The sequence below is a fragment of the Rhea americana genome, unplaced genomic scaffold, assembly GCF_003343005.1.
Source record: "Rhea americana isolate MKP2758 unplaced genomic scaffold, rheAme1 scaffold_139, whole genome shotgun sequence".
Lineage (NCBI taxonomy): Eukaryota > Metazoa > Chordata > Aves > Rheiformes > Rheidae > Rhea > Rhea americana.
Window position 1 is genome coordinate 1,821,641 of NW_028185472.1, and position 17,625 is coordinate 1,839,265.

At 44.7% G+C, this 17,625-nt stretch overlaps 1 protein-coding gene across 1 annotated transcript in view; it reads left to right on the top strand.

Moving 5' to 3' along the window:
* The first annotated feature begins 8,594 nt into the window (after positions 1–8,594).
* The window catches only part of CRACR2B (calcium release activated channel regulator 2B), a 62,059-nt gene continuing 53,028 nt past the window's right edge, over positions 8,595–17,625 (top strand). The window contains exon 1 of the mRNA XM_085298490.1: positions 8,595–8,662. Coding sequence (XP_085154616.1) covers positions 8,640–8,662 — 23 coding nt within the window. The 5' untranslated portion in view covers positions 8,595–8,639. The remainder of the gene's footprint in view (positions 8,663–17,625) is intronic.

Below are 17,625 nucleotides of genomic sequence, written 5' to 3' on the forward strand. Positions count from 1 at the left end.
GGTGACCGTTGGCCGCTGAGGGGACCGTTGGCGCCTGAGGCGACCGTGGCCACGTGGCGCCCGGGCCCTCCCYCCTCGGCCCACTGCCGCCCTTACCTCCGCCTCGAGGGAGCGCGGCGTGAGGTGTCGGGGAGCGGCGGCCTTCCGCGAGGGTCGGGGTCGGGCGGCAGGCGCCCGCTGGGCCGGCCTGGCCTCGGCGGGCGTCGCTGGGTGTCGGGGACAGTTCCCGCGGCTCGCCCGGCGGTTCGGGGAGCTCCTCGCGCTCGCTGTGGCGGAGGTGGGCGACGCTCCGCGGCTTCTGGCACTCGCAAAACGCTGCTGCGTGGGCTGGCGCAGGCGGGCTTTGGGCTGCTACTGGGTCTCCCCTCGGCTCTTGCTTTTTCCTCCTGTAAGTTCCCAGCAAGTTGGAAGAAGTAAATGATAAAGTAGCGGCTGGCTGCAGGCACCGTGGAGACAGCCGTCTGAGAGAGGTCAGAGACGCCAAGGGGAGGGGCAGACCTGCACCAAGCCACCTCGGCTGTAGAGCTCCCCTTTGCAGCAGGACTCAGGACACCCTGGAGACCTGAACGCTCCCCTGGCTTTATCATACTGCACTGCGTTGGTTGACTGAGCCTGACTGTTTCTTCACAGGAACCACTCAGCTTTGCTACATAYTTGTCAAAAAGTCGGCAAGGTAGCATGTGGGGAGAGGGGAGCAGTGAGCCTCAGGCTTTGTGCATGCCATGAGTGTCTCTGCTGGCTCAGAGTTATCTAGCCGCCTCCTCCCCAGCTGTTGGTAGTCTCCTAATGAAAGATGGATACGGATTCACATTCCTGTGCAAAAACCTTCTTCTCTGCCAAATGCCATGCTGTGTGTGCAGCACAGCTCTAGCTGCATCCATGGGGATGGGGAATGCCCTGGCGTGGGTGTGGGCGTGGAGGCTCTGGTCCTTTGCACTTGCTGCCCTCCTCTATTGCTCTACTCTGAGCTGAGGAGTTTGCAGTCCGGAAGTTTTCGTCTTGCATGCAAGTGACTGACCTGAATACGTGTCCTGTCCCTTCTCCTTTTCTTTTTTTTCCATTATCCTCTGTTTGAGGAATATTTTTTCTTGCCAAGATCCAGGTGCAGACAATGCTGGGCACGTAKTAGCAACCTTGGTGACTGTTACACAATAATGATGCAGTGGGTCTCTATGGTTGCTGGACTAGYGCCACTTCTCCTTCTCTTTTGAAGCAGAAGATACTGGAGCTCTATCTCTCCTAAGGGAAAGCCTTACCTTTGAACTGTGCTGTGTTTAACATGCTCGTGGGATGACTTCAGTGAAGTTGTGTATTTAATCTCAGATCCTTCCTGTAGCACTTCCTGAGAGTAACAAGGGGGAAAAGAGGCCCATGATTGCCAGCCTTGGATACTGAAAAACAGCCGTGCTCAGGAATAGCTTGAGGAGATAAAATAATCCAAACAGAGTTTCCTTGTTTAAACATGACCCTTTGAATCCTTGCCTATTCTGATGGAGATGTTGGAAAGGTGGCTGTTGTGCAAAAAGGGACTCTTGGAAAACCTGAAATCTTTAGCTTTAATTCCTCRAATTTCAGGAAGAATTCCATTTTTTTTTCATATTTTAGAGCTATATTTAATTCTGGAGATCATATAAATATGTATATATGTAAGAATGTACAAACACRTCTCCTGACAACTAAGGCAATTACTATACTAGGTAAAACTGGTAATCAGTCTAGTCTGTTCTTTAGCTAGCCAGTGCAGGTGGTCCAGAGGGTGAACTGAGAAACTGCGATGACCTGGAGTGGAAAAATCCTCTCCTTGCCAGGAYGTCCGCCTAAATCCTGCGCTGAGACAGATGTGAGGCCTGAGGTGTAGTTTTGAGATCCTTCATAAGATGGTATAAGGTCTGTCTGAAACTGCCTTTCTGTACAAAGGGTTTTATTATGAATCTCCAGCATATCTTTATGCTGATGATGGCAAGCTAAGTTGGGTAGTGTCAGTTGTCCGTCTGAAAAATCTGGTTGGCTGTTTTGTCCCTTTCAAATGGGAATATTTGTCCCCTTGCCCCTAATTTGATGCTTATAATAAATCTGGACTCCATCATCCAGTGCTATAAAGATTTTATTGCAAATGACAACTCCATGTGCAGCTGTCTTTAGCAGCAGACAGACAGTTCTGGTGTCTGCTGTTACTCGTGACTTTGCCAGGCAGCCTCAGAGAATAAACTAATGGGAAAAGGTCAGTTGACAGTAACATGAATCATATGGGCAGAGCTGCCAGCTTGATGTTCTTCATGGTCAGAGAGCTTTGCAGATATTGATCCTCATGGATAGTAGACTAAGTCTGTTTCCATAATACAACCCACATGTTATTCACTGTCTAAATCTTTTTACTTTGATAAGACTGCTTTGGGGAATGAATCCTCCCACCTCTCTTCACCTACTTGCAGAAGCTCATCTTGGAGTTAAAGGAAGTGACAGAAAACTTCATCCACAGTAATTCTGCCTTCTCCCACTGAACGGAGCAGTGTCTTCCCTTTTCCTGCCAGACGCCTTTGCTTGCTGTCTAGGTGGAAATTTTTGTTTTACTTTCAATGTCTGACTCCTGAACGATCCRTTCTGTTACAAAAATCAGTAAGACTTTTTGTCTTTTGACTGTCACTGTGTATACTTTGAGGTAGGGCGTAGCCTAGCAGGTTGAAATAGAGATACTGTTGCTCAGTGATGTTCTGATTACTTCTCTTAGTATTTTTGAAGCGAGGTCTTCTTTTCCTCACTTAGCATCCTAAAACTTTAATTTGTTAACTGTTACAAAGAGGGATTTTCTTATGCGTATACCTAATTGTACATTTTGCTAAGTAAACTTGACCTCTGCAGCTAAACAAGGTGCCCTGAAGTGATTTGCTGAGTATTCCCTGTGTGCCTCTGCTGTGGCAGGAAGCACTGCGTGCTTTTCTCAGACCGTATGTTCAAAAAGTTTGTCAGCCCAAAGCATTTAAAAAATCATCAGCTGGACTTCAAAGAAATGTGTCATGGAATGACCTAAGTGTTTTTTGAAAATGATGTTTTCCTTGATCTGTTTTCTCATGCTCAGCTTTCTTAAATATTTCCGAATTCTACATGCTTGTATAAGCCAGMAGGAACACTACAGTCTCAATATTTAACTTGACAGCAGGACCTGGGGGCTTGAAGTGGAGTAACAAATATTATGAGTTTTGGGAGAAAATGATGCCAAACCTCACATTAATAGCTCTTGTGGGTGGTGCATAGGTTATGGTACTGYGACCTTTCAGATGAAGTCTGGAGCTATGCTGGGCTTTCCTATGCTTTGTTCAGGGTGGGATAACATGCTCTGCAACCCCGTAGGCTTTTTTTTTACCAAGTGTTTCTCTCTTGTTGTGTGTTGCACAGCACTAAGACAGAGGAAAGTGTTGCCTTGTGCTCTTAAATCACAGGTTTGTTTTAGAGGAAATGGGATATGGTACATGGYTCTGGCATTGTACAGCTGATTGGCATAGTGGAATGCAGGAAAAACTGTCAAGTAATAAAAGTTTGTAGGGGAAGAGTCTTGTATCATCTCTTCTTTTTATCTAGTCAGACTGTAGTTGTGATAATGGACCATGAAGTGTATGATTCCAGCTAATTTRGCAGAGATGTCCCCTGAAGGAGGAGCTGCTGTGGCTGCTTCTGTAGTTTTAATTTCTGTATTGCTACAAGACTTGGCATAGCTTTCCTGTACATAGCTAACTGCTCTGTCCCCATGAAGTCTAGTTCATGTCTAGTTCAGAAGGATGTTTAAGGATTACATAAAAACACTAGTCCCGCAGGAGCTAAGTCCATCCAGCTCCTGGAAAAGAAGGGGTTAAACATAGCCTGCAGACTCTCCTTCTGCCTGAAAACCCTAAGTACCCAGAGTGAGTTTGACTGGGGAAGGGAGGGACGAGTGAGGAGAGGTGCAGATGCAGGAAAGCACATCTAACGTAATAACAATTAGAAGAAAACTTGCTCGTAGCCCTCAGTGTCATGGTAACTGAATACCTTTCCCGTTTTACTCTGCAAAACTTCTCTGAATAAGGTAGTTTTTTATCTGCCTTGGTTCCCCCTCTGTAAAATGAGGAAAGGGGGACTAAGCTTGTTTCCAGCTGAGAATTTAAGCCGTAGGTGACCTGTACGCCAACAGATGATGGATACAGAAATCTCCACTCCGGACAAATGGTCTGGCTCCCTGTAAAATAGTATCAGCTAGCCTATGCCTTATCTACTGGCAATGGCTAGTGTGACTGTACAGTGTTTAGAGAAAGTAAGTTGTACGACTATGCCAGGAGTAGCTGAGGTGAAGGTGAGATGAGCTGCATAAAYATTTCTGAGCCTTATTCCCTCTGTAGCTCTTGCTCGTGGGCTGAATGCTTTCAGATGGGACAGGTTGGCTAGCAGAGCCTGCAGGCCTGCCTGCCTTCCCTCTGGTGGGAATCACTACAGGCTGAAACTTTGGCCATTGACCTTTAGTCAACCGTCCTCCTAGGCAGATGCAACAGTTCTGAGCTTTGCCCAAGAAGCCAGACAAGTATCATGGTTTCGATAAAATAAAGCCTGACCCAATCCTCGTCAGCCTTGGCAGGCATGGCGTGATGCTGCCTGGGCTTTGTGCAGCAGTGAGGAGTAGCCAGGCTCCTGTGGTGAGGCCTGCACATCGCTCCTTGCAAAGTCTCTTTAAAACACAGACACTTGATACTGGAGCCCAAAGGGAGGGTACGTGAGGTGGTGCACCTGGCAGGAAGGCGACAGCCGGGGCCTGAGGCAAGCAGCAGCCACCCAGTAATGCTGCCAGCAGAAGGGCTTCTGCTGYGCATGCCTGGGTCTGTTTTCTGCCACAAGCACTGGAGTTGCTGCAGTTCCCTGAGGTGCAACACTAGTGAGCCTGAGGTCCTCTGAGCTGAGCTGTGCAGATTCCTTGGTGCCCAGCGAGGGTGACGGCCTCTTCAGCAGCACTGGCCAAGCCCCTGTCTTAGCTRTCTGCATTTCGAAGGTGATCTCTTGTCCTGAACTCTGTCCTTTTGTCTCGTCTCCTGGGGACTGCGGAAAAGATTCAGATTTGCTGGAGGAGAGGAGGACACACGCAGACACCCCACAAACACACATACCTTTCTCCCACTGCACAGTTTGCTCTGGGGCTTGAGAGCTGCCTTCCATCTTCTGCTCTACCTTCCTTTCCACCCRAGCTGGCATTTAGACTTGTGGCATTGTCTCTAGCGTAGAAGAGTAACTCTCCGCTCCAATACAGATGTGCAAAAGCTTTTGATTAAATATGTTTCCTTTGGTGCAAAAGGTCTTTTGCTTCCCATGCAAATCTAGTTGCTCACTCTAAGCATGCAAATAGATCGCTTGTTATTCTCTCTAGAAAGAGTGATCTGCACTTTATGCAAAGTATAGGTAAGATCTCAGCAGCTACGTGAGCACAGCAGCGCATGGATTTGTGCTGGAGAGAGGTCAACACGGCTGTGTTTCATTCGTGATGATCTCATAAATAGTTCTTGCCAGCTTAATTTTGGTGTTATCTTCCTGTTCGTTTCAATATAAAGGAGTTCRTAAAACAGCTTAAGTCCAATGTAAAGCCTTGTGTTCAAGTACGTAATGCTGTCCYTTTGTGCTGTACTTAGGAGTTACAACAACCATCGCAGGATTGTTCTCCCATGTTACCCCTCTCTGATCTCTTTGTCCTGAAGGGAGGATCCATAGAGAAGGAACTGAACAAGCCTGTCCTAGAATATTTACTCAGTCCTGCCTTCAGCAAAATTTAGCTTCAGGCACTGTTATAACTTCCAGACGACTAATGTCTGTTTGCACACATTGTTCACTTCCTACATCATTTACAAACAGAGAGAGAGAAATTGCACTCCAAAAATTCTGCTTCTGTAGTATGGAGAGAACTGTGTTGGAAGAACATGAGCTCAGCTAATAAATACTAAGGTTCACTGACATTAATCTGAAAGAAATGTGCAGTGTCTATATTCAAATTAAAAAAAATATGTATGCACGCATCATATTTCTTTTAAATATACTTTAAGAATTTTTTTAAAAAAAWCTTTCACCTTTCTGTGGTGATGCTGCTTGTACCTGTTCTCTCAAACTTGTGAGATATTAAACAGGGATATTACCATCAAGCTGTTGGTATCAAATAAATTAGTCTTTATGAAAAGGGATTAACATTTATTAGCTATGAGTGTGTGATGGGTTGGTTGTCCTCCCCCCCCTTCTTACCACATCCCCGCTGCATCCAAGTGCARGATCATTGTACACTGTGATTTGGTGAGTCAAGCTGTTCTGAAAYCTAGGTCCTTTTTCTCTATTTCGGCTGGGCAAATAAAACCGAAGTGTTCAGYCTGTAGTCAGGCTTGAGAGCCCTTGCTGTTGCCCTAAATGTGGGGAGGCTGTAATGATGCTTACATTGACTCAGCTCAATTTTATCTGAAAATCCACTTCTCTGAACAATAAACTCAGAGGTGGGGGGAATTGGAGTGCCTTGACTAAATCAAAAACCTTTTTGGCATGAGTGGATAAAGCCTTTTTCTTTTCAACATGTATTGCTAAATACACAGGATGTGGAGTATGGTTTAATTAGCATTACTATGGGAACCCTGTATTTCCTGACCTTTATCCATATAATGCTAAGGCTTCATTAATACGTGGCTCCAAAATACTTTTTTCTCCCTCTTTTTGTTTATTAAGCTTTTTGTTCTGGTCAGTACTAAGAGGAGCTTTATAAAGAACTTCAGGAGGAGATTAGAAACAGATTGTGAGGTGCAGAAGAGCAGTTTGTTCCCTCTTATATGCTGTTTTAGAAATTCKGGCTGAGATGAGAAACACAAGCTGAGATTGCAGTTCAGTGTTAAGCATCACCTCTGCCACAGCGGTAAACAACACGGTGAGTAAACTCTCCTGATCGTTTGCTGGAGGCAGGTAATGCAGATCATCTGGTTTTGCATCTTGGCTGCATTGCTAGAGCCTGCCCCAAAGCATGTGTGGTCCTGGAGCTTGCACAAAGCTGAGCCAGTGTCGTGAGGAGAAGAGAGAAGAGGTGAAGCTCCCAGGCGGGGAGGCGTCGGGCTGCCTTCCCGCACTGTCGAGCCCTCCTTGACAGCCTAGGCCAGCTCGTTGTGGGAATGGAGGCTGTGCGGGACTTTAGGTTGTGAAGCTGAGGTATTAACATGCTTTAATGATTGCTAACGTAGGGCCTTTTCCTCCTCCTACCTGTTCTGCCCTATCTTTGGGAACGCAAGGAGGCATTCTGCCCTCCTATAATGAAAATATTTGGGATGGGAATTTTGTGGCAGCCTTTTCCCTTTCAGTTCTGTCTTCCATACTTTTCTCCTGCATTAACACTGTACTCCCTGAAAGTGGCCTGGCTAAAGCTAGTATCTAGCTGCATTAAAGGCATRTGTGGCAATTTGTCTTCATGTGTCTCCATTTTTGAGTCTGAGTTATGAAATGGCCATCTGAAAAATATGGGAGGAGGGACCTGCCTTTACCTTTGCTTTCCACAGATCCCATTTTTCACTTGCTACTGGGAGGATGGGGCTATTTGTAACTCCCCATCTTGCATAGTTTGTGGGTTGATGAAGTATCTGCTATTCAGAAACCAACCGGAGCCTTCTCAGCAGGAAACGTTCAGATGAGTGGTTTCTTTGGGGCACTGCAGAGGCTGGGCCTGCCCACTCACCACTTGTACATCGAGGCTTGTTTGCTGGGCAAATATTATCCTTGAGGGCTGATGCAAAGAGGCATTTGGGGTGGGAGGGAGCAAAGGGGATGAAACCATGCCAGATGATGAAAAGTCAGCCTGCCAGCGTCTGTGTGCTCTTTTTGTGCTTTGTCATCCTCTGAGAAGTCCTCTGGCCTGACTATGGGAGTTGACATGGCTGAGGACAGCTCTGTGCCAGCTGGAGGCCCTGAAGCTGCTGTTTGGTGACAAACCCCCACCGCCATTCAGCATCTCAAACTGGCAGAGGGCAAGGAGAGGCTTGTTTCCTTTTTGGTGATACTGTGGGAAGAAAGGGTACTTTGGTTAGTGACAATACGGAGTAGCCTCTATGGCTGTTCTAATGGGAAAATCTTGGGCACGTGCTACTTAGCACATGCTGTAATAGCACAGGCTGTTGTACTGTGCTTTGGAGGGATGCTCCTTGTGCTTCAACGTCCTGTTTTACCTTTGTAAGTGTAGTCAAACTTGGGGCAGGCAGGATTCACAGGGGCAGTTTGCAGTCTTACCCTTGTTGAAACTGGATGAGAGGTAGGCACCAAGCTGCTTGCCTTCCCTGAGAAATTCTAGCTGTGTTTGTAAYTCCAGCATGACATAAAGGATTGTCTGCTTTCTTACCATTTCTTCCTATCTTGCCTGAGGCAGCTCAGCCTTTCTCCTTCACACCAACTGTGCAGGAGGAAGGATTATGAAGTATTACCTAAGGAACGTAATTGCAGGATTTTGTGTGTTTCTTTCTGAATCAACTGCTACTAGCCTCTGTTGGAAGGGGGATGAGATGCCTGGGAGCATTGCAGACCACACCTCTTAGTGCGAACCTACTTTGATAGTCTATTTACAGTGGCAGTGTTATTTCTTCACAGATTTTCGTGTGGAATACTGCCGGTTCCAGGGAAGGGGAATGATACCATCCTGCTTCTCGAGGTATTTGGGGAGAGTTGGACCTGTAGAGAGAAGAAATGGTGTTATGAAGTAGGGGAAAGGGGAGTGCAGAAAGTGTCTCCTGTGGGCAGGGAATTATTTGTGTAGAAGGGAGAATGAACGGCATTGCAAGCTGCTGTATCTCAGTGGAGTTTCTGCTTAGGAACTTTCTGTTCTGACTTCCTGCTTTTGCTTTAAAGAAGCAGTGTAGAAACAGGACAAAGACTTACTGAGTGGCGTGGCGCTGTATACTATTATGGAAAATAGTGGTTATTCCCATTCTTTAGTCATTGATTTAGAAGAACTGGAGATGCTTAATTAACAAGTGGTTAATTCTTTGATTTGAATCAACCAACATCTCTGCAAATGTTGAACTGAAAATGCTTTCTCCTAGTTTTGATATGGTTATGCAGGTTACTTAACTAACTAAACTAACTAGTGGATCTCTGTTTTGGGAATTGCTGGTTTACAGTAATCACTGCAATGGCAGTATTTTCGAAAGTAAAAAAAAAAAAAGCTTTCTTACAATATGTGAGATTGTGTTGTTTTTTCTTACAAAATGAAGGTCTTGAGCTGTTTGGATTAAAGACTAAGGCTACTAAGGCTATACTACTGCATGCTTTGTGAAAACTCAGAAGTTTTCTTTGAAAATAATTGTCAGAAAAATTTCCACTCTTATATAACTGAAATAAGCACACTTATTTCTCCTCCTTCCCTCCGTCCCCATTTTCTCTAATCCAGTGTCAGTGCTGCTCCTGGGAGCTTCTGACTCTGTGACGGCTTTTGTCGGAGAGGAGGTTTTTCCTTCCCAGTAATTTCACTTTACCCAGAACAGTTATAACAGTKGAACAGAGGTAGCTGTTAGACAACATCTGCTCCTGGGCTGCTTCTTGGTTTGCTTCTAATGTTGTTGCTTGCATTGATTGCTCCTTGCACTAAGCTGCGCCTTGCGTGCAGGGAATGTGTGCCGTTCATTTCCACATGTTACTCTGCTCCATGGAGGAGAGGTTCAGGGCATGTGGCTGCTTAAAACATTCTTTGTTTTTCTGCCTTGCAAAAAGTTGGAAGCTTTTAGTATTTTGTTGTGTCTTGAATGAGAAAGGGAAACTGTATTTCTGATACCTTGCACAAGATCCTGGGATTCCTGGACATTTGAACTGGAGTCTCTCTTTTCTTTAGGAGGAAGAAATGGGAGGGTTGACTCCCTGGACCCAGGACCTCATCTGTGACCCTCTCAGTGGTCGGACAGCTGAGAAATATCTGTACTCAGGAAATGAATTTAATCCTTTTCCAGTGTACAGATTAATCTGGTGTTTCAGGAAAAGTGTTTTGCATAGGACAGCCTGCACCTCCTTAGCTCATGGCGGGGGGGGGCGAGGGGGGAGGAAGCTTTACATTTATACCTGCTATTATCAGGGTGGATTCTCAGCTGCAGGGTAACTGAATGACATGCAACTATGTTCATGGCTGGCTTCATATCTGTGAGGCAGAAAAAGGGTTAATTGTCTTCTGGAAATTGGCTTCGCCCAGCTGCCTCAGCTGTGTTTGTTGTTTTAATAGCATTTGCAGAAAGGTCAAACTGTCCATGGGTCCCATACATTGCGAGTGGGTGAAACTGATATAGCACCAGCCACAGAGAGGCTTTTCCAGGGAGTCCTGTTGTCTGGAAATTCTCTCCCTACTTATTCCTGCTCATGAACCTTTGTAAACTGTTTTTGCCCTCTGTGTCCACCTTGCAGATGCCAAGTAGCAAGGGACAAGTTCTCTTCCTGGTCCTGTCTCAAACACGCAGCCCAGAAACGACTGCAGTGCTGAGACTGCTCTGTGCAGTTCTCAGGAGACTGGAGATGAATTTGCTGGGATGAGGGAAACATAGCTGAACTCCATGCATCCCCCTGCACCTCCAGTCCTCTGTATAAGGGTGGGTCAAGGACTGCAGAGAGCTTGCTGGCTCAGCTGGAGAAGAAATTGCTGTCTATCAAACGTATGAAATACTCTGCGAGTGGGGTGCCTGCGGACAGCTTTACCACAGAGCGAGATTTCTCCTTAGGAAGGAGACTCAATGGTCTGATGATCTGGATGTGGTGTTTTAACACTGTGTGTGTGTGTGGTGGAGGAACTGTTCGAGGAAATACAGGAGGCTATGAACTTCTGTTTGTATAAAGTTACTTTCAAGATCAAGGATCTCGATCGGCAAAGTTGAAGGCTCTTTTCTTCTCTTCCATGAGCTTACACTCAGGGTAACCCAGAAACAGCACTATTACCAATGTGTACCAGTACACCTGGGATGAGATTGACAGGGTTTTTAGGCTTTGTGCAAAGAGGACACTGAAATGACTGAGGAAGCCTCACAGCTGGCCAGGAGGAGCTTGTCCCGAGCTCAGGGAAGTAGTAGTTGTTAGGAAACTTAAGGAGGAAGTGACAGAGCAAGACTGAGGGCCAGCTAGATGCAGGAGTCAACATCTTTCTCATTTGGCATTCCAAAGTTGGGTAGCAGATGAATCATGAAGGGCCTCCTTCACAAAGCGAACTTACTTGCATCTTTATTGGCAGAGATGAGAACTAGTAAAAGGATGCCTAGAGAATTTTACTGACTTAGTGAGCTTGCAGCAAAATTTTGGATAAATAACACAGCAGGGAAGAAGGGTTTTCTGCTGAAGTCAGAGAAGGCCTGTGGATGTCATAGGTGGAAGAGAAATTCGGGAGAAACTTTGTTCTGGCATTTTGCAGACATGGCTGGGATTGGAGGATTTGGAGGGAGGTCTGAGTTGAGTATGGCACCTGAATTACAGGTCTGGCGGAAGGGATAGTTGTTGGGAGCAGACCTTTTTCTGTTAGCATCCTGTGTCCAGTTCATGCGACTGTCCTTTTTGAAGATGCAGAAAATTCTGTGGGCCTTTTGGCAAAAAACTCCACATTACAACTGTGGTTCCTGCTGACGAGAAAGCAGCCTCTGTTGGTACTGAAAAGTGGCCAGGCTGAAGCACAGTGTTGTGTCTCCAACAGCAGCTGGTAGCAGATGTTCTCTTCTTGTATTCTTCCCAAGGTAAATGCATAGCGATGCTTCTCTAGTATACTTTTCTGGCTATTTGTGGCTTAGAGATTTTATGAGCCAAAAAGAGGTGCTTTGTGTTCCGTAGCCCTTTATGGACAAACTCAGGAAAGGAAAAATTGGTCACTTCTCTACCCCTTGGACGCCTGTGATACACGCAGTATCCTGTGTCGGGGGGTTCCACACTTCAGTGACATGTGAAGAAGTGCTTCCTTGTGTTTGATGTGCAACTGTCATTTCCCAGTTTCATCTGATGTTCCCAAATTCTTTTCTTTAAAGACGACGGTGACTTGGAACAATTATTTACTATCTCTGCCATTTGGAAATTAGCTATGTGCAGAACTTGAATGCAACATAAAGCTTTGTGTACCYATTAGAACCTTTTATCCATTTAAAATTATTTTGCATAATTTTTGTTTTGGCCCTTGAAGTACTTCACAGACACTAACAGAGTGTGTCTAGCTCTACACCAACACAGGGATGAGGGGTGCCTCCCTCTGGTGTGAAATTTCTCTATAAGACACAAAATATGACTGAGCAGTGATAGTAGGTTCCTGAGGGCAGGGAAAGAGCCTGGTACACCAGTGCTTCTGGTGCTGTTAGGATCTGAAAGGAGCTGCAACAACAGTTCTGCTGACATGTCCTTTCTGAGCTGCAGCAGTCAAGGTAGCGCATGTCATGTGTTGGGTTTTCCTGGATGACATCTTAGCTGTTCAATAATTAATGGCACAAGCTCAGCAGAACTGCACTGACTTCTGATTGTCATCCCTGTTATGACCTGCTCTGCGCACAAATACTCTCTTTGCTCAAAGGGTAGGTAAAGCAGCAGCACTCAGAGGAAATTGCTAGGAACGCTCGGTTGAACAAGCCAAGGAAATGCCCTGGATTTTCATTTCCAGTAATGACCACTGCAAGAGCTTTGAATGTGACAGTTCAGGTCTGAAGCTCATCTTTCTTATAGGGTGTTCCTGGCTACCACACCAGCTCATGGAGGAGGGGAGGAGAAGAGAAAGGGGATGGATCTCCTTTCCTGGGTTCCCTATGTTCAGTTTAATTTGAATCATAGCATTCCAGAGCTGTCTTAGATAAGTCCTCTGTCTTCTTGCCTCCTTTTACCATATCTGGGTGTCAAAGAAAGTTTGTTTGCCTCTTTCCTGCTTTACCAGAAGGTATCACCAAGAGAACAGAGCACATTACAGTAGAGCAGACATGCTTGGTGTAAAGCCGGTGTAATCCACCTACTTGCTGCTATACTTAAAGCAGCATCTATCTCCAACTTCACAGCACTATTAGCAGTGTCCAACTAACTGGAATAAAGGTTATATTATCTTTTACAGTTAGAATTTCCTGTCTTTTTCAGTTAATGTTCTTGAGCTGGTTGCTTCTGTGTTCATAAATCACATATTTATGGTAGAACATTAACAGCAGTGGCATCAGCAGGAAATTTGATGCTGCTCATAGCCTTTTTCTACTTGACTAAGTAAATGATGTTTACTTACTCCTGGCTAATCATGTCCTTTGTGGATGTACAGCATGATCTCTAATCTGTGGAAACACAATGGAATTATTCCTCTTGAAGCCAAAGGACGTAATAGTGCTGGTTTTCATTTCGCTGCCGTTGTGATATATGAGTTGAGGTCTTGTGTTGTATGTGTGAGATGTTGCAATATTCTGTCTCTTTAAAAACAAACAAAAAATGTTCTGGGAAACCTGTAAAACTTCAGAAGGCAAAAGAACTTGTAAAAAATGAGTCATTTTTTAAACAAGCTGTTGCTATGTGTCATGTCTTATTGCAGATATGTTCTTTATTTTCTGAAAAGTCGGCTGCRCACTAGTTACATTTACAGATCCTAGATCGTTAGCTGTATATGGAAAAAATGTGGTTTGGGTTTTGTTTGTAATTGCTGAGAGTTAACTCTTGGTCCAGATATTGTTAGAGGAAAAATCTCATGCTTTCCTTCTCCTCTCCCCAAGAAAAATAACCTAGTAAAGCCAAAACCCCAATTAGTAAGAGTGCTTCCAGAACAAACATGCGCCCTCAGTGTTTGCAGTGCCAACACTGTGATGCTCTGCTAGTGTGCAAGAACTGCAAAGTGTTGTTGGCTCTGTTGATAGGCAAAGCAGAAGAATGGTGTGAGGTTATGATGAAGACAGAGTATTTGTGGCAATTTCCAGGGGAAAAGGTATTGTTCTGATATGTTCTGGGTACCTGACCTTATTAAAGACTTATTACCCTAATGATTCTCGGGAGGTGTTGGTGCTTCCTGTTGTGTTGTCAGAGCAGAAAGCTCAGAAAGCATTGGTGAGCGCAGTTTAACTATGTCACTTGTTCTAGTGTCTTTAAATAAAATAAAGAATTGTTACCAGCCCCCTACTGCTTGCAGATGGGAGTGTAGAGTCTGCATCAAACTGAAGCTTTTTCATGGCATTTTTTTTTCTGACAGAGATTGAGAAGTTGGCATGACAAGTYATAAAGAAGAGTTCCTCTTTGATAAGCTTCAATGAATAAACCAGTGAATTGCAGCAGAGGGACTTTTTTGAGATGCAGTCTATTCTGACTGACAGAGTCCTTTCCAGCTGCCCATATTTCTGGGATATACCTCTTTATCTTAGTGGCACATCTCACAATGTGACCCGTAAATATTGCAGCATGGGTTAGCTCAGAGCTATCAAGTGGGGCTAATCTCCTGCTGAGTAAATAACACAAAGTTTCCTGGATTCATTCCTATTTCCTTAAAGGGATACAGTCAAGTGCAGGCAATTAAAAAAGAGAGGGAGAGGGAGAGGAGTGTAGCTCTAGATATTACACCTGATTTCAGGCTCTCTGCCCAGGGTGTGGGGGGGTTCTTTTTCGTTTTTTTAAAGAAAAACAGTTCACAAAACAATTGATGTTTTTTAAATTTTTCAAAGCATTTCTTTTCCTATGGTTCCCTCTGGGAAGGGAGGACCCAACAACCACCCAAACAGATTCCAAACAATGGAAACAAATTTCCTATAGAAAGGAAAGAGAAGAATTAATTTTGTACAAAGTATATTTAGAAATAACTTTTCCTTCTGCTTTCCTCCCAGCCTTTCTAGACACAGCCTGGCGGAGCCTTTTAAACCCATTTCTGCCACATGGGTGCACAGTTCCTTTGAGCACCTTTTGGAAATTTTTGGAAATCCACAGAGTGGAAGCAAGTTTGATGTAGGGATCAGTGTGACTCTTTGGCAAGACCTCTCCTCTATGTTTATCTGGTCACACATGCTTGTATGGCTGTAGTTTTGTCAACACATTCAGAAAATGTGCTTTTGCTTGCAGCAAAGATAGTGGTTTTATATGTGTGTGTTTGATCACTTGACTCTCAAAGTACTATAAAATCTGACCAGCCAAATCACCTGTAGATGGTACTGTCTCCTATGCGAGGTACTGTTTTTATAGTAATTATTAGCTTCCAAAGTGTGAGGAGAGAAAGGGAGGTAGAATAAACAATACAAGTGACATACATTTGATGTAAAATGGTATAAGGACCCATAAAATTTTTATCGCTATTTTCTTTAAAGCCTACTTAYTACTGTGCCGCTCCTGAATAATACACCAATTTCATTAGCAGACAACACACGCTTTGTATCCTGCCACATTTTGAGTGCTTCTGCTCTGTATTTGTGGTTTGCAGAAGCAACTAGCTTGTACTACAGGGATAACTTACATTGGCCCTTCATCTCCCCCTCTTTGTGTTACATCCTCTAATGCAGGGGATCAAACCTGGCTCACCTGGTGTTTGCTTTAGAGAAGGCTGGCATAACCAGTGTACACCTAAACTTTCAGTGAAGGATGAAGCCAAATTCCTTAATTGCTCTTGTGTAAGACTACATTTGCTTCTGGGTGGCCTCCTTCCTATACAGGCCTGATCCTACAAGGAAGTTGTTGGAGTGCTTTGCTGGAAGAATGGGTGGTTCTAGCTTGTGGCACGTTATTTTCTTTGGTGTCTCCCTACATCCAGAGAGCATCTTTCTGGCAGGAACAGATCTGTTACTGTGTTGCAGGCTTCCTTTAAAGTTGCAAGACTTGTTTTATGCATGAAGAGGAGAAAGGAAAGGGTGTGCGTTCTTTTGATCTATTTGGATGAGTGACTTAACTGTTTAGCTTTAGTGTGGGGTGTTTTTTATTTCTAATTRTACTGTCTCAGACAGAGATAGAGCAGGATCTCTTTTGGGAAACTTATCAGCAAGTATCTAAGCAGTCAATTTTGTGGTACACCTGTGGTACCTATTATGTTACCTATAARGATCCTTCTTTAAAATTCTCTTCTACCACTGTGTCACCAAAATCTCATAGTACAGGAGGGCAAGAACCTACATTCCTGGGTCCTAAGCACARGACTTACTCTGTAATCCTGGATAAGCCACTTAGCAAGTTGTGCTTAGTTTTTCCTTTTCAAGTGACTGTTGATTCATTGTATTGCATCCTTGCAGGATTGCTAGGAATGCTGTGTGTGCCCTGCTGGTGACTGAGGTCATCTGAGGACTGACTGTGGAAAACTTGGCTGTACTCCCCTCTTTCCTTTCCTTCTTGTCATCAGACTGAAAAAAAAAAAAAACACCAATGTGATCATGTGGTCACAGTAACATAGATAAGGGCTCAATTGTAGATAGCATTTTAACCATCAGTTTTCTTTGCCTCTTTAATGTTGATTAATGCTAAAACACTAAGCTTTCCTAAGCAATGAGTACGATAACTCAGTAACACCARCTTGAAAGAAATTGCCTTCTCTTTCTGGCAACAGCACCTTGGGTGTAGTCTTTTGTTGAGATTGCAGTGCATTCASATTCTTCATTCAAGTTGTTTTAAAGCTATGAAACTTTAAAACTATTTTACTGCTCGAGTTTCTCATGTAATTTTCTGTCTCCAGGAACTGAGCCTTAAAATAAAATGCCAGCTGTCACAGGCATGAGAATCCAATTGGAGGAGCTGACAATGCTGTAAGCATAGGCAGGTGACATGACTTACCAGGGCCATATGGCAAATTGAGTCAGAATTCAGGTCTTGTGATTCCCCAGAGAGTGCCTTGCCCATAGGATCCAGCTGACTTTCTAGCATAGCTTTGCACAAGACAAACTACACATTTATGTCTCAGGTGGTTAAAATATACATGTATGTAATGTTGGTCTGAGGTTCCTGTGTGTGTAAATGCAAGGTGACAATGCTGTCCACCTTCACTGACAGTTGAGTTTCCGTTTGTGAGCTTTGTCTGAAGTGACCTGTGTTCGCTTTCTGCATCCTGTATACCCAAGAAGTTGTCTTGTAGCTACAGATGAACTTTTGCTTGTTAGGCCCCAGCATGCACCATGACAGGAGATGCTTGATGTAATCCCACTGGTCTGGAAGACTGGCTCAGGCTCAGTATCAGGCCATTCTTCTGTCTCCCTGAGCTTGCCAAAGTCACAGATGTTGCTAGCATCCCTCAGGGAGAATCCTATCAGGAAGTAGCAGGAGCTGCCAGTTCTGCAAGGGAAGGGGAGCTGGGAGATGAGGGTGATGGCAGGGTAGTGCCCTTACTGATGAGCAAGAAGAGCAGAGCAGGTCCAGCGACAATAACCAAAAGTCCAGTGATTCAGTCCGTAGTGACCAGGCAGATCTGAGGTGAAACCAGAAAATCGGTTCAGCAAGTCAGGAGGAGTAAAGGTCAAGGCATGGACATTGCTACAGTGTAACTAAGGGAAGTGCTTGAGCTTAAATGCAGCTCCCAAGCTGAGGGACAGTGGATACACCAGTGGAGTCCTCTGCACAGGCAGGCAAACCCTTAGGCTGGGGGAGGAAGGAGCTGCAGAAGAACATCACCCGCAGAGGTGTTTACAGGCTCGTCAGGATGATTGTAGCCTGTTGGAGCACTCAGGTCCCTTACACGTCCATATTCCTGGTAGGTCTGCCAGT